The 19,672-nt window shown below is 43.4% G+C and overlaps 3 protein-coding genes across 5 annotated transcripts; all 3 read left to right on the plus strand.

Annotated features, from left to right (window-relative positions):
- The first annotated feature begins 855 nt into the window (after positions 1 to 855).
- Positions 856 to 6,844, plus strand: pgm2l1 (phosphoglucomutase 2-like 1). Its single transcript, XM_088291251.1, has 12 exons — positions 856 to 1,110; positions 2,505 to 2,672; positions 2,735 to 2,841; positions 3,035 to 3,119; positions 3,193 to 3,473; positions 3,773 to 3,965; positions 4,036 to 4,314; positions 4,574 to 4,667; positions 4,747 to 4,876; positions 5,524 to 5,713; positions 5,872 to 6,005; positions 6,513 to 6,844. The coding sequence occupies exons 1-12, from the start codon at positions 1,000 to 1,002 to the stop codon at positions 6,613 to 6,615; spliced, it is 1,875 nt and encodes a 624-aa protein (XP_088147377.1). The 5' UTR covers positions 856 to 999; the 3' UTR covers positions 6,616 to 6,844.
- Positions 6,845 to 6,989: 145 nt separating this feature from the next.
- On the plus strand, positions 6,990 to 13,911 carry LOC148340426 (coagulation factor X). 3 transcript variants are annotated; one of them, XM_088291252.1, is made up of 11 exons: positions 6,990 to 7,196; positions 8,684 to 8,752; positions 8,813 to 8,985; positions 9,054 to 9,078; positions 9,166 to 9,279; positions 10,194 to 10,328; positions 10,518 to 10,807; positions 11,588 to 11,702; positions 12,712 to 12,908; positions 13,262 to 13,387; positions 13,453 to 13,911. In XM_088291252.1, the coding sequence occupies exons 2-11, from the start codon at positions 8,686 to 8,688 to the stop codon at positions 13,693 to 13,695; spliced, it is 1,485 nt and encodes a 494-aa protein (XP_088147378.1). In that variant the 5' UTR covers positions 6,990 to 7,196; positions 8,684 to 8,685; the 3' UTR covers positions 13,696 to 13,911. The 3 variants fall into 3 exon arrangements, with proteins under 3 accessions (XP_088147378.1, XP_088147381.1, XP_088147379.1); XM_088291255.1 differs by having other exon boundaries at positions 13,481 to 13,705; XM_088291253.1 differs by lacking the exon at positions 10,194 to 10,328.
- Positions 13,912 to 15,338: 1,427 nt separating this feature from the next.
- On the plus strand, positions 15,339 to 19,001 carry clrn1 (clarin 1). Its single transcript, XM_088291394.1, has 3 exons — positions 15,339 to 15,614; positions 17,417 to 17,596; positions 18,257 to 19,001. The coding sequence occupies exons 1-3, from the start codon at positions 15,356 to 15,358 to the stop codon at positions 18,520 to 18,522; spliced, it is 705 nt and encodes a 234-aa protein (XP_088147520.1). The 5' UTR covers positions 15,339 to 15,355; the 3' UTR covers positions 18,523 to 19,001.
- The last annotated feature ends 671 nt before the right edge of the window (positions 19,002 to 19,672 follow it).

Below are 19,672 nucleotides of genomic sequence, written 5' to 3' on the forward strand. Positions count from 1 at the left end.
CAATGTTGTGCAAATCATGTTCAACCACTTTTTATAAATATACCACAAAGACAAAATATTTAATGTTCGCATGAATAAACTTGATTGTTTTTATCAAATAATCTTTAACTTGGAATTTTTGGCTCTAACACATTACAAAAAAGCTGAGATAGGCTCATGTTTACCACTGTGCTTCACCACCTTTTAAGTCGCTAGGGTTGTTGCATCATACTTAAGACTCAGTTTTATGCTCTGCACTTACTGTAATTCAAAGTCTGTGGACTGATATACAGTACCTCAATTTGATTTGTGTATTGTCGTTTTGAAAATAAGATTTTTTGGGGTTGACTTTTTATTACAAAATACTTAATTATGTTTTTTTTATCTTGCACACAGGAAATATTCCAATTGAAACAAATTCAATTCTTTGATAGGTGCATGATCCTACAGCACATCCAATTAAGAAAAACAGTCAAATGCATTTTAACTTGATCATTGCAAGCAGTCCACAGACAGGTAAGCCATGTTATATTTGTGGTTGCTGTAGTTTGTGTGATACGTTCAAATGGTCTGTCAAGTGCAAAGTGCTAGTTAGCAGCAGTATTTTTAGATATTGGTAGTTTATTGAGGCTATCTAGCGTATGTCAAGACTTGCTCACTGACTATACTAAATTATATTTTGAAAACAAAACATTGTAATGTCGTTGAAAGTTCACGGCAGTACACACAATTATTTACAGCACAACGCTGAAGCTCCTGCCACACCCTCGCCACCCCAGGTAAAACTGTCTAGAACCGCTCGTGCCCAAGGTATGGATAACGGTTCAGATTTTCTCTTACTTTGAAGGACATGCCTTTTGTTTTGGAAGACAACCGGAAGCCGCGCTGACTTCAAATGACTTGACTATCCAACTTTTTGTTGACGTCGCTCATCAGTTTAGCATAAGACTTAGCAATAGCTTTAGCAATACCAGTGTAACGTCGTCACGATGGCACGTAGCCCGCCAGTCTCGAGTCGACATGGGCGACGCTGAGCGGGACGACGGAGCCGCGGAGGCCGAGCAGAGGCCACCGAGCACCGGGGATGAGAAGGTGGACGAGGCGCTGCGGCGCTGGATGCGCTGGGACAAGGTGAGCCTTGAACTCAAACACCATCCGCCCCTCCTGTCAATCACTGGGGTGCTTTCAATCACTTTGATTGACCGCTTCTTTCGTGCCAGCGACAACCTTCACGAGTCACGTGTGCATTGTTGACTCACACAAAACCACGAGGAGAAAGTTGTCACGTGCACACACCTCGAAGACCAAATCGAAAAAGCCGCATCACTCACCTGAACGTGATCAATAAGAACCTATGATTATTTTAATGACATCGATTAAACCTCCGCGTCAATATGGACGTAAATGAACGTTTGCCATAACGACGTGTGAAGGCGTGTTGTGCAAACCTTTGTGGAACATTCTGCATTTGTCTTGCTGTAAGCACACAACGTTCTGGAAAGTTCCTTGAAAATCAAATCAAGCTTTAACCTCCTCTCCTCATAGCATTAGGTCACGAACTTTGTCAACCTTTTCTGTAAATGTCAACTGGAGCCTCCCTTACGCATCATATGACACCGCACACGTAACTGACCCCCCAATACACAATCACAGCAACCTCGCACACGCGCACAATTTACTGAATATGACGACACACGCACGTTTTAAATAAACACTCCTACACGATTGCATGCACACGCATATTGGACTTGATAACATAGACTAGTCACGCACACTCACGATTAAACTTAAACATTGTTAACATGACATAACATACAGTTAGTTGCGCACACGCGAAGTGAACATGATCACACGCTCAGTACATGCATAGACACAAACGCCCACTATGCTATGAATGAATATGACTACACGCACACAGACAGAATGAGCACGCTGGCACGCGCGCACGCACACGCACACCCCTACACACGCACACACTCGCAGTCTGTGACCTCATGGATGCACATACTTAAGTAAATACATTGTACTTAGAAATTACTATTGGATCATTCCCGAACTATAGACACATATTTTATTTTAAAACGTGTGTAAAACAAACAAACAAAAAAAAAACACACAAAAAAATCCTACTCAATCATCAACGTTGTGAGATTTACTTTGCTGTATTTGGCTCAACTCCGGTTCAGGCTAATAATATTTGGGGATCTTTCACTATCAGTTTTTATTTTGTGATAAGTTTTTTTTTATTTTTTTTTATAGATTGCTTTAATTAGTTTTCAGAGCAGTAGACATGGAATGTAGTTTCAATATAGTTGATTTATTTGTTTTGAAAAATATAGTTTTCATTAACTATATTAATCTTTACACACACACCCACATACACTCACACACACCCAAACACATACCTTTACACGCATGGACAAGTTGAACATGTCCTCACACACAGACACTCACTCATGCATGCATAAGGTGGTTCCAAACACAACTCACAGTGTAAAATGTATTTGTGTTTGTGTGTTTTTCAGAACGAGTGGACTCGGGCACAGGCGGCTGCTTTGCCCGCGACGGCGAGCGTGTCGGAGCTGCGGCACCGCTTCTGCTCCACGTTGACTTTTGGCACCGCCGGACTGAGAGCGCCAATGGGGGCGGGGTTTAACCACATCAACGACCTCACCGTCATCCAATCCACACAGGTCAGTATTTTGTTTATATATGTGTGTGTGTTTTCATGTTTATGATTGTGTCTGTGTTGCAGGGGTTGTGCGCCTACCTGCTCGGGTGTGTGCCAGATGCAGAACGCAGAGGCGTAGTGGTGGGCTTTGACACCAGGGGGCAGCCAGAGAGCGGCTGCAGCAGTCAGTGGTAATTCCATGCAGTGTCTGTCGCCATGGAAGCTTTATGTTTCCTGCTGTTGCCATGTTGCCATGGAAACAGCACATTTACTATTGTTTCAGAGGAAACGCCAGTTGTACTACAATACTTTGCCATGGAAACTGTACATGCACAGCTGCCTGTGTCGCCATGGTAACATTAAGGCGTCAGCGCATGTTTGCAGGCTGGCGTCACTGACAGCGGCAGTGATGCTGAGTAAAGAGGTCAGCGTGCATCTCTTCTCCAGCTACGTGCCAACGCCGTACGTGGTGAGCAGATGTAATGTCGCTTCTTGTGGCATGGGTGGCACGCGTGTGCATGACGCCATGTTGTGTATTGCAGCCCTTCGCCGTCAAGGAGTTGGGCGCGGCGGCGGGCGTGATGATCACTGCGTCTCACAATCCCAAAGAGGACAACGGGTACAAAGTATACTGGGGTAACGGCGCTCAGGTGACAGCGCCTCACGACAGAGCCATCATGGCGTGCGTGAAGGAGCATCAGGAGCCCTGGAGCGCCGCCTGCTGGGACGTCACACTGGCACAGTGCAGCCCGCTGAGGAGTGACCCCCTGAGGAACGTGGACGCTGCCTTCATGCGCGCCGTCACCAACCTCTGCTTGCACAGGTGAGAGGGCTTGTTATGGAAAAGCAGATTTATTCTCGTTGTTATGGAAACATGACATTTACTGTAAAGCTGCACGTGTAGCCATGGAAACCACATTTACTGTCATGTCCATGGCAACCGCACGTTGACCACTGCGTTTGTAGTCATGGAAACAGTAGTTGTTGCTATGGTAAAGGTGTTGCCATAGACACGGCAGATTGTCTGCAGTGCAAAATGTGTTGCTATGGCAACAGCACATTTACAGCTGATTGTGTTAGTGTGTGAGGGGGCGACGTCAAGTGTCATGCACGTCCATGCAGGGAGGTGAATTCGAGATGCCCGCTCAAGTTTGTGCACTCGTCTTTCCACGGCGTCGCTCATGACTTCGTCCAACGAGCCTTTGCTACCTTCGGGTTTCATTCGTCGCCCATTCCTGTCCCCGAGCAGAAAGACCCCGACCCTCAATTCCCAACTGTCCGCGTGCCCAACCCAGAGGAGGGCCACTCTGTCCTGGTAAGATGCCATCTTTTTGTTCTTCTTCTACTTCTTCTTCTTCTTCTTCTTCCTCTCTTTGCATTTCCAGGAACTGTCTTTTATTCTGGCCGAGCGTGAAAACGCCACCGTGGTCCTGGCGACCGACCCGGACGCTGACCGTCTGGCGGTGGCGGAGCTGAGCGACAGCGGCGAGTGGAAGGTTTTCTCTGGAAACGAGCTGGCAGCCTTGCTTGCGTGGTGGATGTTGTCATCATGGAAGAGCACACACGGCGACGCCGCCGACTTGCAGGATGTCTACATGCTTACCACCGCCGTCTCCTCCAGGATTCTTCACGCGCTTGCCCGCCACGAAGGATTCCGTGTGGAGGTGAGGCATGTTTACCTTCGATCCTGCCTGATCTCCATGTTTCCCTGCTGCGACACACCTGGTTCCAATGATCACCTGATTAGCAAGCTTTGAAGAAGCTTGATAACGTTTCTGATCATTAGTATCAGGTGTGTTGCTGCGGGAAGACAGATAATAGACACAACAGCAGCCCTTCAGGACCCAGTTTGGACACCCGTGACAAACTGTGTTGTACGGTATAAAACAGAAATTAAATAAATCAACTTTTTCTTGCCAACAGGAAACACTTCCTGGCTTCAAGTGGATCGGGAACAGAATTCAGGAGCTCACTGCAGAGGGCAAGACCGTCTTGTTCTCCTTTGAAGAGTCTATTGGTATTTACCACCTCTATTCCGTCGCCACCGCTGCCGCCAACATCGCACGACCTGATCCGTGACATGCGTGCGCATGCAGGCTTCCTGTGCGGCAATCTGATTCCCGAGAAGGACGGCGTGAGCACAGCCGTCGTGGTGGCCGAGATGGCCGCCTACCTCCATGACAGGAAGCTCAGTCTCCAGCAGCAGCTGCATAACATCTACCACATGTAAGGACACACCTGCTTCCTGCGTGGATGCATATTAACTTCCTGCGTTACACACTTTCAGTATAGACACACTGCTCCTTCCTGCGTGAGGCACACCTGCTTCCTGTTGACACATCTACTTCTTGTGTGGACGATGGTAAATGGTCTTTCACTTGTGAAGGGCTTTTACACCTTTTTAGGGACTCCAAGCGCTTCACACTGAGTTTGCATTCACCTGCTGATGGGGCCGCATCAGGAGCAACTGGGGGGTTTGGTATCTTGCTCAAGGGCACTTAGACATGGTCACAAAGCGCTGGGGATTGAACCCACAACCTCTGGGTTTGGAGACGACCACTCTACCACTGAGTCCTGCCGCCCCCGTATCACACACCTGTTTCGTTTGTGACACGTGTACTACCTGTTTGACACAACTACTCGTGTTCAACAGACATTGACTTCTGAGCAACTTGCATCAACTTTTTTACGCTTCAACTTGCTTTCTGGATACACATCAACTTCCTGTGTGAACACAAAAGTAATTGAGTGACACATCTACAATACTTCTCGGGTGGGCGCAGCAGTTCCTTCTCTCTGACACACCTACTTCCTGCGTGCCCGCACATCTCCTTCCTGTATGTAATGCTCACCTGGGAACTTCCTTTGCACAGGTACGGCTATCATATGTCGCAGACGTCTTACGTCATCTGCAACAACGCCGTCACCATCTGTCAGATCTTTGCTCGCATCAGAGACTTCAGCGGCAGCGGCTCGTATCCCGACGCTTGCGGCGGCGTACGCGTCGTTCACGTGAGAGACGTCAACACGGGATACGACAGCAGCCAGGCGGACAGACGCTCGGTAACTCTGCCTGCCTTCTAAACCTTTGCCTCTTTCTCCTTTCTCCCCTTTCCTTCCTTCTCCTTCCACCTCCGCCTTTCCTCTCCTTCCTCCCCTTCTTTCTCCTTCCTTATCATTTCCCACCTGACACTAAGTTTTACCCTTGTTTTCCGTCTCAGGTACTTCCCATGAGCAGGAGTGGTCACATGATCACCTTCACACTGGAGAACGGCATCGTGGCCACGCTGCGGACGAGCGGCACCGAACCCAAAATTAAAATTTACTCTGAACTGTGCGCTGCGCCCGGAACCAGGTGACATGATTCTTACATTTGGATTTGTTTTGTTAATGTATCTACAAAACATATACAGTATTTTGGTACAGTATTTATTTCAGTGATTTTAAAAATGCCAAGTTGTTTTCCATTTGTGCAGTTGCAGCACCCTCTGGTGGTTAGTTTGTTAGTGCAGTTTAATTTGAATTCGGCATGTTTTGGCCACTTAAGTTTAAGAGTCACGATAATCAACTAAAGAAGGGGAACGTAACACGTTTGAGTTCCTCCACAAATTGACCCGATTTGCAATGTGTGCGTGAATAAGCAAGTAAGTGCCTCAATATTACGTGTTATCAGCCATTGTCCGTCATTTATGTACATCGAGGTTAATGTTAAATGTACTTTTTAAACTATATTTAGAATTAGGACCATTATTTTATTCAAACAAGAAGATAATCTGTCTGCTTTCATTTCAAGAAAGTCAGTCTGACATGTGACTGAGTGACCAATCAGAGTGCGTGATTGCTTCCTATCGCAACATTTCAGTGAGGTGTCTGGGCTGGAGGCGGAGCTTCAGAAGGTGACTGACGCACTGCTGAATGACTTCCTGGAGCCTGAAAAAAACAACTTAATTCGCCGTGCTGTCTAGCCCCCACCACCCCTTTCGTGATGTCACTTCCTGGTCTGTTTCATAGTACTTTAAAAAGCTAATGGCAAAGCTTGGAGTTGCTATTGTGATGGTGATGTGACAAATCCAAAGTGAATGTTTACATGCGTGGAGCGTGAAAAGATGATTCTACCCTTATTTATTTTTCTAACATTGCTGCTTCCCATGTTCACAAACATTTCCCATTCCGCAATAAAGCGGTCTTAAAGTTCTTAAAGTGTCTTTTACATCTGTGTGCATTGATTACATTTTAAAAGACCGAAGTCAAACTTGGTTGCACGCAGAAAACACAATTTTAATTGTGCGTATTATGGTCAACTTTAGGGAATATCAACTTTCAGGGTGCAAGAATGTCATTTTGGGTGTTTTTTTTCCATTTCTGTAAAATGTCAAAATTGACTCAAACAATATAGTAATCTATAGTCTCAAATTGACTAATGTTTGCCGATGACGTCATGTCAAAGCACATCAATGTTTGAGTTCTGGTTAACGATCAACGGGGCCACCATTTTAGCTCCAAAAAAACACCAACTGTCAATCATCGTCCTCTGCCAATGCACCAGGTAGGTCTGCAGTTATGGTTAATATTTTTATACGCTTTTAACATAGTAATACAGTATTCAAAGTATTCCACATTTACTTTACATTTCCTTAGTTGATGTAACCATTCATGTGTTATTTTATCTAATAAATATATTGAACATAATGCTTCTAAGTAGTGGGTGTTAGTTCCCACGCGTGTTTGGGATAATCCCAAAAATGTTTATGGAGTTGAATATTTTAACTCAGTTTTATTACAAAACACCATGCTCAATTTACCACGCGTCCTTGCAAAGCAACACTGTTGGCGCGTGGTGCATGTGGACAGAACTAAGTGTATACGTTTCGAGAATTGTTTCAAAGAAAAATGCCTGTAAAAATCATATTCAAGGATCAAACAAAGCACTTAGAAAAGTCTTTGAATTGAAAATATACAAAATATTTGGTAATTTTACATTCATTCCATGATAATATTCAAGTAAATATGTGTTACAAGCTTCACAATAAATACTAGTTGGAAAAATGTGATTAATTGCAATTAATTACGGATTTTTTTTGCGATCAATTAGTTAAAATTTTTTATCACTTGACAACACTATATATATATATAAATATAAATATATATACTATATATATATAATCTTTGGGCCCTGCGCTAAGCATAGTAATTTAATTTACGAGTCTGTTACCTTGTTATTTTTCCCTCGGAAATGGTCCTGTAGGCTTACTTATACATGTGCACTTGGATAAAAATAAAAAATATATTTTTTACCTTACCTCCAGAAGACAGAAAAACACATTTTCACTTAATAAATGGCCAACTGGTTTTAATTTTTAGATAACATTTTTTGCTTTTAAAAAATGCTTTTTTAAACTGTGCATAGGAGTACACTATTTTTCTCTCTAGAAATATTAGTGAGATTTTAGCCAAATCTTTCCCCATCGTTTTAGGCGGAGTTGGGCAAACTTTTTGATTGGCGGGCCACAATGAGTTCTAAAATTTGACAGAGGGACTGGACCAGGAGCAGATGGGTCGAGTGTTTTGGTAACCTCACCTCAACGGAGAAAAAAACAAACAAACATTTAATTTTAAATGAATGTGAAGAAAAGTTTTACAACAGAATATATGTCGTTGACACACCACAGTATTTAGGAAATAAAACATTAACAAGGTTTATTCATTTAATTTTTTAAGTTTGGCGGGCCGGATTAAAACGTTTAACGGGCCGCATGTGGCCCCCGGGTCGTAGTTTGCCCACGCCTGGTTTTAGGTCTGTGAGATGAAGTGAGTTCAGAACCAGCGTCGCGATTTTGCCAGCACATTTACGTAAGCCTGCCTGGTTTTGTTAAAAAGTGATCTTGGAAGAGCAAGTGTCAGGGTTCAGGCACCACAGTTTACAGGGTCATTTAAATCTACCGCCAATGAAAAATAATCGGATGGGTCCTGCCAGGAGTGCTGCTAACACCAGCAAGGTGACCTCACTGGTGTCCTGCATGTGCTCCTTTCCAGACATGTTGACATCTGTCGCCACGACAACCACACTACTGTTGCTCAGCGCCGCCCTGGTGGAGAGCACAGGTGAGGCTCACCTGGCCGCCCATGGTTGCTAAATGCTAATGCCAACGTCTGCCGCCGCAGTGTTCCTGCATCGCGACTCGGCCGGGCAAATCCTGCGCTCAGCCAGTAGGAGGCGCCGAGCAAATTCCCAGATGTTGGAGGAGATGTTTCCCGGTGACCTGGAGCGGGAATGCTACGAAGAACGTTGCTCACAGGAGGAGGCCGCTGAGATTTTCCAGTCACAGGAGAAGACGGTGAGAGCCGCTTTCTTCTCTCTTGATGCTGTTATGATTTGCTGCTGTACTCTGCTGTCACTTCCCAGCTGGAGTTCTGGTTCCGGTACATAAGTGAGTCCACCCCGAAGCAGGAAGCAAATTAGTGAACAGGAAGGAATGAGGTTACATGATGGTAAAGAGCAAGCTGTGCTTCTGCAGACTTGAATCCGTGTGCGACCAATCCGTGCCTGAATGGTGGGAAGTGCATGCTGGAGCGGGAAGAGTTCCTGTGCCTGTGCCCGCCCCGTTACCACGGCAGCACCTGCCACTTGGGTAACCATGGCGGCTGCTCGCCTTGCCTACTCACCTCTTTCCACTAACACTAGCATGTCTGTGTCTGCACAATTTGAATTTACAAGGGCTGGGATGGTACAGGTAACAGGTCCATATTAACTAAACTTGTTTTCCTCACTTAAAATTCTTTCTCAAAACACTACTTGGATACGTACTCAGGAGAAGCAACATCATATTTTTTGCTTGTGTTTCCTAAAAAAAATACTGAACATGTTTTAGTAATGCTTGCAGACTATAAATTGTCTGTCTGCACTTTTCAGTCATTTTGTCATTTTATTTAATGGTAAAACTAAAACGAATCCACACAATATATTTGAATGAAGCCAATGCCTCTTCAACTTGTCAGATCTCAAATACTATTTCTGTTTCACCACATCCCTGAGTTGCATTTTAAAGCCAGATACAGTTAGAACTGGGAGTGGGTGGTTGCACAACAGGCACACACAGTACACATTGGCAATGCAAAACTGAAAAATAAAATGCAGTCCACAAGGGTGTATTGTCCCATGCATATCTGAGGTGGGCATCGTCAGGCCGTCACTAACTAAGTTCTCGTCAGTATGCATGGCCAACCCACGTGGGCGCAGCCCATCCCTCATTGGCCCGCCTACCGCGCCGAGAACATAATTTCTACGTCACACAAAGGCGCCGCACAAACAGACATGCAGCCATATCAAGAAAAAAAATAAACAGATAAAAGAAACAACACACACGCACAAAGTGTGATGATCCCTGGAATAAAAACAACGAGCGACCGAGAACTATCGCATCCCTGGTGTGTAAAAGTGTGTGGGGGTGGGAGTGTGTGTGTGTGGGGGGTATGTTTGCATTTATGTGTAAATATGCGCGTGTGTGTGAAAGTGTCAAAGTGTATTATGTTTGTATGCCTGTAGAGGTGTCATCGTGTACCTATAGAAATGGCGGCTGCTTGCAGTACTGCACAGACCTGCCAGGGGGCGCTGGTGTTCAGTGTGGATGTGCTAACGGCTTCAAGCTAGAGTCTGATGGACGAAGTTGTTCCAAGACAGGTACCGCCACATCAAAGACAACACTTACTGTGGCCAAGAAATATGCACACAAACAAACGCAGAAAAACAAAAAATGACAACACAAACAGGAAGGCAGACATGCACAAACCCCACAAACGCACACGCTCTGTTAGACACTCACGAAAGCACACACAATAAAACTATGGTTTGTCTTCTGCATGTGCTCAGTGGCCTTTCCCTGCGGCATCCAGCAGGCGGCAGTGTTACAGCGAGGTCGTGCCCTCTGGAAGCTCTCCGATGACTCCAACTTTACCGCAGAAACCGACATCATCTGGGATGATGGCAATTTCACCGTGGAAATGGATGCCATCTTGGACGACGCCAACGTCACCAGAGAAATTAACATCTTGGATAATGACCATGGCGTCCGCTTCAATTGGACACAACATACAGATGAGACAATCAATCCTCGCGTTGTGGGAGGAGCCTTGGAGAGACTGGGAGGAAGCCCCTGGCAGGTGAGGACCCGTGAGATAGGAAGCGTTTCCAGGGATTTGAACAATTCCGTTTCCCCGCATGCGAAGAGTTCTGTCTCGTAGAAGGGAAGCGTTCCATTTGGGTGGGAAGAATTCAGTTTGGATAGGAAGAATTACTTTTTCCGGATGAGAAGAGTTGAGTTTTCCAAATGGTTAAGAGTTCCTTTTACGGATGGGGAAGAGATCAGTTTTCGGGATAAAAAGATTTCTGCCTCCATTCCATTTCTAGGCACTTGACCCTTTTTTATTGGTCAGTCCCTCTTGCTCTCCAGTGGCGACCTGGGTACCCTTTCGGCCTCGACCCGCCGGCCTTATTCATAAAAATTGTCACTTCCAAAAACGGGCATCCTGCCAGGCCGGACAATTCCGGCCCCGGGATGGACTGCCCCGCTCTACGTTTCAGTAATGGAAAGTGTTCTGTTTCTGAAAGGGGAAGGGTTCTGTTTGAGGAATCAGAAACTTTCCGTTTCCAGGAGGGAAAGCATTAAGTTTTTTGGAAGTGGAAGAGTTTTGTCTCCAGGATGGAAAGTGTTTCGTTTCTATGACTGAAAGTATTAAGTTGGGATGGGAAGCTTTTAGTTTCCATATATTGTTATATATTGTTCCATATTTGACTTATGACTGGCTTAGTTCAAGTAATGACTCAATTCACTTGATTTTTGCCTTAATGACTAAGGACTTGCTTAAAATTTGAAGGTTAAAACTTGAGCTGTACTTCTGAATTACAGTTTGTGACTTACTCCCAATCTGTGCTGCCTTCAGGTTCTCATTCACCGTGCTGATGGTTACGGATTCTGTGGAGGAACGCTGGTTTCAGATCGCTGGGTGATCTCGGCCGCGCACTGCTTCCAGCAGACCGCTCATCATGTTACCATAGGTCACATGACACATTTATGCTAATATTAGCATGTTGCATTAACATAAGCGGACACATTAGGCTGTTATGATGGACCCCAACATGTCATCAGTGGTGTTATCACGTGTTAGCCACAGTGTTCGTTATATTTAGGCTGTGTGTTAGCAACTGTTACATTTTTTTCAAAAATATCTGTTAGGCACGTTAGCTGTATTTAGGCTACATGTTAGCCACAATGTTAGCCATACTGACTGTGTGAGCAACAGTATTCACTATATTTTGAAATATGTGTTAGCCAGCTATTAGCTGGAGTTAGGCTACGTCTTAGCCACAGGTTAGATATTTAAAATATGTGCTAGCCACAGTATTACCGAACTCTAAGATACTTACTTACAGAGGTGGCAAATCCAGGTCCAGAAAAAAAGCCATAGTAGATCGTTGAGTAGAAGCACCTGGTGCTAAAGCCAACGAAAGCCCATGCTAGTATCTGTTGACAGTTGACACCTGCAAGACCCGTACTGGTTTATGCTGTTCACTTGTGAATAGCATGCTGGCCTTGCTGGTGTAGATAGGTGCCAGATTCCTTTACTTAAAAATGAAAAGTACAATTAAAGATAAAATCACGACATGTGAATTTCAATTTGTTCTCATTTGGTGCCTTTACCTGGATGAATAAATCTTAAAGAGAAACAAAATGTTGAATATACTCTATTATAAACAAGAAATAGTCATTCAAATGATCAGGGTTGTTCCTGTTTCACATTCCATGCCGCTGTTCATTGCCATCTCATGCTGGTTCACCAGCAAACCATGTTGGTGGATCATCAGTGCCATGCTGGTGCACCAGTAATACCAGCACAAACCAGCATTAACCAGGTTATCCCAGCAAATAATCCGTGCCGGTCGATTCTGGATTTTTTTTTTACATCAGGGACGCTATGTGTTAGGCACAGGTTAGTTATTTTTAAATAATGTGTTTGCGAGATGTTAGCTATATTCAAGCTATGTGTGTTGTCTGTTGCACGTGAAGGAGACTACGACAAGCAACGTCATGATCCCGGCGAGCAGAATATTCCAGTCAAGGAAGTTCTGCTTCATCCTCACTTCCATGAATTCACTATGGACAGTGACGTGGCTCTGCTCTACCTCGCCCGGTCCATCGTCAGGGGGCCCACGGCCATCCCTGTCTGCTTGCCGGACCCGCACCTGTCCAAATACCTGCTGAAGGTGAGCGCACATCAGCATGCTTGACTTTGGTGGCCTAATGGCCACGTTTAATTTTTTTTAAAAAGACGGCAGATAGGGCAACTTATTTGGGGAAAAAAAAGGTTGAATGTGAATATAAAATATCCATATAGACTTACAAATATTGCTCAGTATTAGCTTTTGCAGTTGCCTGAAGGTTTCTAATCACCGTAACATCAATGCTAATTTCTGTTAGCCCCTATATGGCCTTTCCCTTTAAGTGTTAGCATTAAGATAATGGACTTTCTTTAGACGGAATTACGAGATTTGATGGAAGTTTTTCACCTTTAACTATACAGTGTTTAATTGTCTTTTTGCTTGATGTGTCTGGTCAGGAGGACAACCGAGGGCTGGTGACAGGATGGGGGGCTACCCAATATCTGCGGCGATCATCTCGATTCCTCAGGAAGGTGGCACTCCCGGTGGTCAACCAACATGTCTGCACAAAGTCTACAGAGCAGGTGAACATTCGTGTTATACTACAGTTATTAGCAGCATGCTGATAGCCTGCGCTCTCCCCTTGCAGGCAATCACAGACAACATGTTCTGCGCAGGCTACGTGGACGCCGCCATGGACGCATGCAGCGGAGACAGTGGCGGTCCCTTTGTCGTCCACTACCGGGGAACCTGGTTCCTGACAGGCGTGGTTAGCTGGGGTGAGGGTTGCGCCACCAGGGGAAAATATGGCATCTTCACACGCCTGGGTAACTTCCTGAGCTGGATCAGGACCACCATGGATAGGGTGGACCGGAATGCCACTCGCAGCTGATCCTTACCTTCTTTCATTGGCTGGAAGACTTTGTTGCAAAAATAATATGAGAGTGGCAACAGTAAAAGTCACGTTCATTTGCAGTAAATTTTCATTGAGGTCTTTTTTTTTATGTGAAATTCATGTTTTGTTGATTTTGACGTTTGAATACAGTGATTGTGTGCACCTGATGTGTGGTTCGTTTTTTGTGCTAATAAAACACATACTTGTTTTAAATGTGAAATTTCATTTTTTTCCCAATTTTAAAGGGTTCAATCAATGCATGCATGAAACATGCGTTGTTCAGTACTTCCAACAAGATTAAGGACCACTAATTTCGAGTCGTCAATGAACCCAACTACGTTTTTTAGAAGGTGAGAGGAAGTCGAAGTAACTAGTAAGCCAATGCCAACAAGCATGGAGCTCAGATTTTAATTCCCAACCTCAAAACTGTGAGGAGGATGTGTCTGAGATTTGTCTCATCTCTTGCTGCTGCACTACACCTGATTCAAATGATCAGAGACTCATTATTTGAATCAGGTGTGTAGCAGCAGCAAGGACAGCCCTTACGCAGCACGATTGAGGACCTCTGCCTAAATTGGTCATCCACAAAAGGTCTGAAACAAGTTCACAAAAAAGTTGACAAATGACTAGTGTCTTATATTTGACAGAATATCACAAAACACAAGAAACACGTGTCACAAAAATGGTCCATGCTGTTCTTTTAAGTCGCAGCTGCCTCGAGCAGCAGAATAGAGACCCTTTTATTAGTCCCAGCTGCAACAGGTGGAGATGATTGGGCAGGGCATTAGGAACGAACGGGAAACCAGTCCACCAACGAGGAACGAATGGGCAACTAGTCCATTTACTTTTGCAAACAAAGATACAAGTGTCAGACACAGAAAGAAAGGGGAGTGGAGATGTAGGTTGGCCCAAGCCAAATGCCGTAACAGAATAATTGCCTTCCTTCCACACTGGACCCCTATCAATTTGCACACCGAGCTAACAGATCCACTGAGGACGCCATCGACACTGCTCTGCATGTTGTGTTGGGCCACCTGGAGAAAGAGCAGAGCTATGCCAGGATGCTCTTTGTGGACAACAGCATTCGGCATTCAACACAATCATCCCAGACATCCTCATCACCAAACTGGACATTCTCGGCCTCCCAGCCCTCACACGCACCTGGATTAAAGACTTTCTGACCAACAGACCGCAGACTGTGATGCTCGGCCCCTACACGGAATGTATACCCACTAGTTTGTAATAAGAGAACAATATATTGTTTGAGAAAAATAGAATAGCAGTGACCGTGATATTGAATTGCAAATCGCAGTATAATCAACAATCTCTATATAAATCTAATCGTCACACTAGTATTATGATTTGAATCGAATCAGGGAGGTAAGTGAATCGTCCCACCCATATTATATAAATGCAAATGTTCAGCCCAATCAAGTGTCCCTTTGTTTCCTTTTTTTTTTTTTTTTTTTTAAATAAATGTCGATTTATCTGAGGCTTTTTTTAATCAATATATTGTTTTTTATCACTGCATGACCTCTTGGGTCACACAAGCCAACCCTCGGAATATTCTCTGGCTCCGCCCCTGGCCAGGAGCGGCGCGGTCGCCATGGAGACGCGGTGGGATTGGAGGGAGGGTTGGTGGAGCGGCAGGGCGACCATGGCAGCCGCGCGGCGACACAAGCGTCTTCTGCTGAGCATCGGCGGCGCGCTGGCGGCGTCCTGCGCGCTGGCAGCCGCGGTGTGCGCCGGACTTCCTCGCTGGCTGGACGGGTTTGTCCTGTGCAGAACCGGAGCAGACCTTGTCAACGCCACCGGTAACGAACTCGACAAGTTCGTGGGACGACTTGCCTATGGACTGTTCCACGGAGAGAGAGTCAAGAGTTGCGGCTTGGGCGGTCGGACCTCACGATTTTCAAGTAATATGCGTAAATAATAAGAGTACATTTAACATTGTATATATTGCTTATGGGTCATCCCAGAACATGAAGACATTTTTGTTCCCTATTAAATTTCACGTAATTCATGCTAATGAGTTTAAAATTTATTCATAACATTCGATGACAAATGTAGAGCTAATGATAACCGCCCCCCCCCCCCGTTTTTTTTGTCTTTGAGCAACGTGCATAAAATGTTCAACAGCAGTTTTAAATAATGTTTTTGGGGTTTGATTTTGTTTGCATCTCTTCTTATAATTTACACAAAACCAGCTTTGTATGTCTTTTTTTTTTATAAAGAAAGACAAATTAAAAGTGAGCTATATGAATCAGGAGACATGACGTCGTCAAACTAATAAGAAAAGTGAAATCTATTTCGATTTTTTTTTTTTTAGAACAATAATGTAGTGACACTCAAACCAATGCAATCTGTAACTCGTGTTCAGATAAGGACATATCAGGGGTTTATTTATATACCATTATATAGCCTAATTTTTAAGTTTCTTCTTGACCAATTTGCATAACTAACACGACTAGCAAGTACAGTAGTCTTGGCAAAAAATCTTTAATAGTAGCATTGCGAAGCAACCTTGTCATGGTAATTATAGTAAAACGAAAACTAAATTTGCATTCACATAAAATGTAATGTTATTTCGTCATATATATTTTGTAGATACCTGGGTATTAGTAACAGAGTTGTGCCAAACAGCAAAATATATGATACAACATATTAAATATCTCCTAAAAATTTTTGTAATTTATGTCATTATATGAGGCTTTGTTACCATGTTTTCTTACATAATAAATGGTCTATTTCACAGAAACATTGGTGCCTACATTTTCCACTATTTCTGGAATGACCCATAGATTCTCAAACATATAAACTTTTCAGAAGGCCAATTGCTGCTCAAAAAATAATTTGGATTGCTTAGACGTATAATATCTTGAGGGAGTAAATCAGGTTTTCATGAACTTTAATTTTACACATTCTTATATATTGTGATGCTCATGTACATGTGGTTGCTGTCCTGTGGAAAAACACGGATGTCCAATTTTGTCATTTTTTTTTTTAATTGTCTTATGAGAAGTCTGTTATGCGGAAACTCCATTAACATAAAATAAAAAAAAGGTAAACAATGGACAGTGTTTTTCACAGAACAGCGATGATGTACTGTATTTTATATACCGTATGTATGACCTACATGTGTACCGCACACTGTATGTATATGTTTGTATTTCAGTGTTAAACACGTCCGTGATAAAGTTTCACCTCATCAATAATAAATGACAGCAGAGGCTTCTTCAATTATTCAAAAACTTGTTGACATTAAGACATTGATATCATTTACATATAATGTTTTTGTAATTGTGTAACAGAGTGTAGAAAATGGATGAAATGCAATTTCATGACCATATTTTTATTTGTGAAAGTCCTTGCTTAGTTTCAAAGAAGCTTGGTATTTTGTCTTGCTCGCTTCATACTTGACAAGAGGACAACTTGTGGACACGAGTGGACAGTTAGGCAAGTTTATTGTCTCAATTTATAAGAGAGCAGTGATCCAGCACTAAAAAGTTCTCAATGGCCTTTCGCGTTTCTGCTTCGCTGCTTGTTTGCTGTGCCTCACAGTTCACTAAACCTATCAGGTCTCCACACTAATGTTCCCAATTGTGTGTCTTTAATCATGTCCTTACTGTTTATGTGCCCTCTCTGTCTGCAAATGTCTTTATTGAATCTTTAAATGTCCCCATTATATGTGTAAAGTTGTGTAATTTTTGTGCAACAGTTTTTTCAGAGTTGCTGGATGCCATCCCAGCAGGTCTCCACGTGACCATCATCTTCTTCTGCAGCGCACTGATCATCTTCTCATCCGTGTCCAGTGGCTTCTTCTTCTTCAACGCTTTTGGTCGTCCTTACGAGACGCTGCACGGCCCTCTGGGACTTTACTTGTGGACGTCCATCTGCTGTGAGCAATTATGATTATTATAGTTCTACGCATTCAAGTTGACTAAGTTAATATTGTCATCTAGTGACTTGGTGTGTGTCTTCACTTCACCCTTCTCCGAAATTGATATATAATATTTATTGGTAAATTAATAGCACTGCTCAGGGCAGCAATTAGCTTTTGGTGGCTAAACACACAACTAGGCCTGAACGATTTTAAGAAAAAATTGTACTACGATTTTTCTGACAGATAGTGCAATTTTGATTTGATTTGCGATTTTCTTTAAAAAGTACAGTGACATTTACAAACGTGACAGAAAATGCCACAATACCAATAAAAGCTATTACTGTAATAATGTCAAGACACTAACACACACTATTCATTTTAAAAGTATTATTTAGATCATTAGTTATGTACGGTTTTACCGGCATCATATTTAGTAGGCTTGTGAATCATGAATACACCCACAAAAAGTCTCAAGAAGCCATGCGTAAAAAAACACAGGAAGTCAGCAATGCTGGTCTGAAGCAGCTATTTTAAGCTGATTTAGGATTTTTATGCATCCATTAAAGACAAAAATGACACGTGGCATCATTAAAATTGGTATTATTTGTGGTAAATAAATAATTTTCAGACATTGTGTTAAAACTGCCATTCGTCTTTGGACTCCGCCTCCTTCAGGTGTATGCAGCTTCCTGGTCGTGGTTCTGTTTGCATCCGAGGTGAAGATTGAGCGTCTGTCGGAGCGCATCGCCAACTTTGAGGAAATGACCTTTGTGTTCCAGACGCACGCCGAGCGCTTTGACATTTGCTTCTGGATCTTCCTCCTTGTTTTCTTCTTGCACATGCTCAACGCGGCGGTGATCCGACTGGCGGGGATGAACTTCCCTATGTTCCGGGGAAAAACCTCGGATCCAAGCGGGGGTGCCGCCGACCTCATGTACTGAATCTGAATGTTTTTAACACGTCATAGCTAGCTAGCTAGCTACTTAGCATTACTGTGAAACAACAATTATGAACCTGAATGAAACAGAGACTTTCAAATCAGTATCCCCCCATATGGAAAGCGCTTAGTTACAGTTTCAGCTGTTGTGAAATGCGCTCTATAAATAAAGTTGTATTTGTTTGTATTTAGATGAATCAAAATGCCATTAATTCATTAAAACCCTAAATAACCTCTTTTAAATTAAAAAAAAAATAAAATAAAGTATGATAGCACTGTGTTGCTTAAAACCCTTAAAAAATAATTTAAAAAAAGAACCTGTAGTGGTGAACTTGCCTTTAAGGGGCGTGGCCAAGTGAGGGACATCAGAAAGGAGGTTGTTATTCTTCATGTACGTTTCTGGACGTGTCTTGTGGCATAGTGTAGCTCTTTGCGAATGTTCTCATTTTATGTTTGTGTATTTTAAATCAATATCTACATGTGCATCAGCGACTATGACTCTCCTTGCCCACATGCTAAGGCATTGCAGTAGCTTAATTGCTCCATTTCACGTCACTCAAGGGGTGTTGTATTTGCTATATATCAGTATCGTAAAATTATGCTCATATTGATTCGCCAAATTGACAAACACCACGCCTATGTTTTTTCTGCGATTTCAAGCTTCAATTCAGAGAACTAATTAATTATCATAAAAACGTCCTCACACACAGTATGTTAGCCAATGACTTGGAAGCGTGACTGGGCGGAGTTCCAAAGTGGAGGAACCACTTTGATGTGACGGCTGTAGCTTCATTGGCTATCAGTCCCCTGTTTGTTCATGTGCTCTAACTGACTAGAGACCAGTCCAGGATGTCGTCTTTAGACGGACGAAAAATTCATGTTCAGTTCCTTGTTCATCCTAACGAGTGCAAGAAAAGACTTACTCCCTTTGGGACCTAACTTTAGATGCAGCCTCTAGTGTTAATCCATAACACAACATTACAAAAACTAAACAGATGCGACAAATTCAAATAAGTCACACAAATTCAAATAAGTCACACAAAGTGTGCTTTCAAAGGTTTCGATTCGTTTTCTAAAATTAGCTCAGCGACTGGCTGGGGGAGGGGGGCGACGTCGGCAAAACGACACAAACCCCTCCGCGCGAACGGGCGTGA

This window comes from Idiotropiscis lumnitzeri, chromosome 3 (genome assembly GCF_059441095.1).
Source record: "Idiotropiscis lumnitzeri isolate Australia: NSW breed Sydney's pygmy pipehorse chromosome 3, RoL_Ilum_1.0, whole genome shotgun sequence".
Lineage (NCBI taxonomy): Eukaryota > Metazoa > Chordata > Actinopteri > Syngnathiformes > Syngnathidae > Idiotropiscis > Idiotropiscis lumnitzeri.

What these genes read in the sequence shown, in the direction of transcription:
- LOC148340426 (XM_088291252.1), top strand. Translation starts at nt 8,686, where the DNA reads ATGTTGACATCTGTCGCCACGACAACCACACTACTGTTGCTCAGCGCC. An exon ending in TGGGAGGAAGCCCCTGGCAG is followed by an intron (nt 10,808 to 11,587) that starts GTGAGGACCCGT and finishes TGCTGCCTTCAG; the next exon opens with GTTCTCATTCACCGTGCTGA. An exon ending in TGTCCAAATACCTGCTGAAG is followed by an intron (nt 12,909 to 13,261) that starts GTGAGCGCACAT and finishes GTGTCTGGTCAG; the next exon opens with GAGGACAACCGAGGGCTGGT.
- pgm2l1 (XM_088291251.1), top strand. Translation starts at nt 1,000, where the DNA reads ATGGGCGACGCTGAGCGGGACGACGGAGCCGCGGAGGCCGAGCAGAGG. An exon ending in CTGCATAACATCTACCACAT is followed by an intron (nt 4,877 to 5,523) that starts GTAAGGACACAC and finishes TCCTTTGCACAG; the next exon opens with GTACGGCTATCATATGTCGC. An exon ending in GCCAGGCGGACAGACGCTCG is followed by an intron (nt 5,714 to 5,871) that starts GTAACTCTGCCT and finishes TTTCCGTCTCAG; the next exon opens with GTACTTCCCATGAGCAGGAG.
- clrn1 (XM_088291394.1), top strand. Translation starts at nt 15,356, where the DNA reads ATGGCAGCCGCGCGGCGACACAAGCGTCTTCTGCTGAGCATCGGCGGC. An exon ending in TCGGACCTCACGATTTTCAA is followed by an intron (nt 15,615 to 17,416) that starts GTAATATGCGTA and finishes TTTGTGCAACAG; the next exon opens with TTTTTTCAGAGTTGCTGGAT. An exon ending in CTTGTGGACGTCCATCTGCT is followed by an intron (nt 17,597 to 18,256) that starts GTGAGCAATTAT and finishes CGCCTCCTTCAG; the next exon opens with GTGTATGCAGCTTCCTGGTC.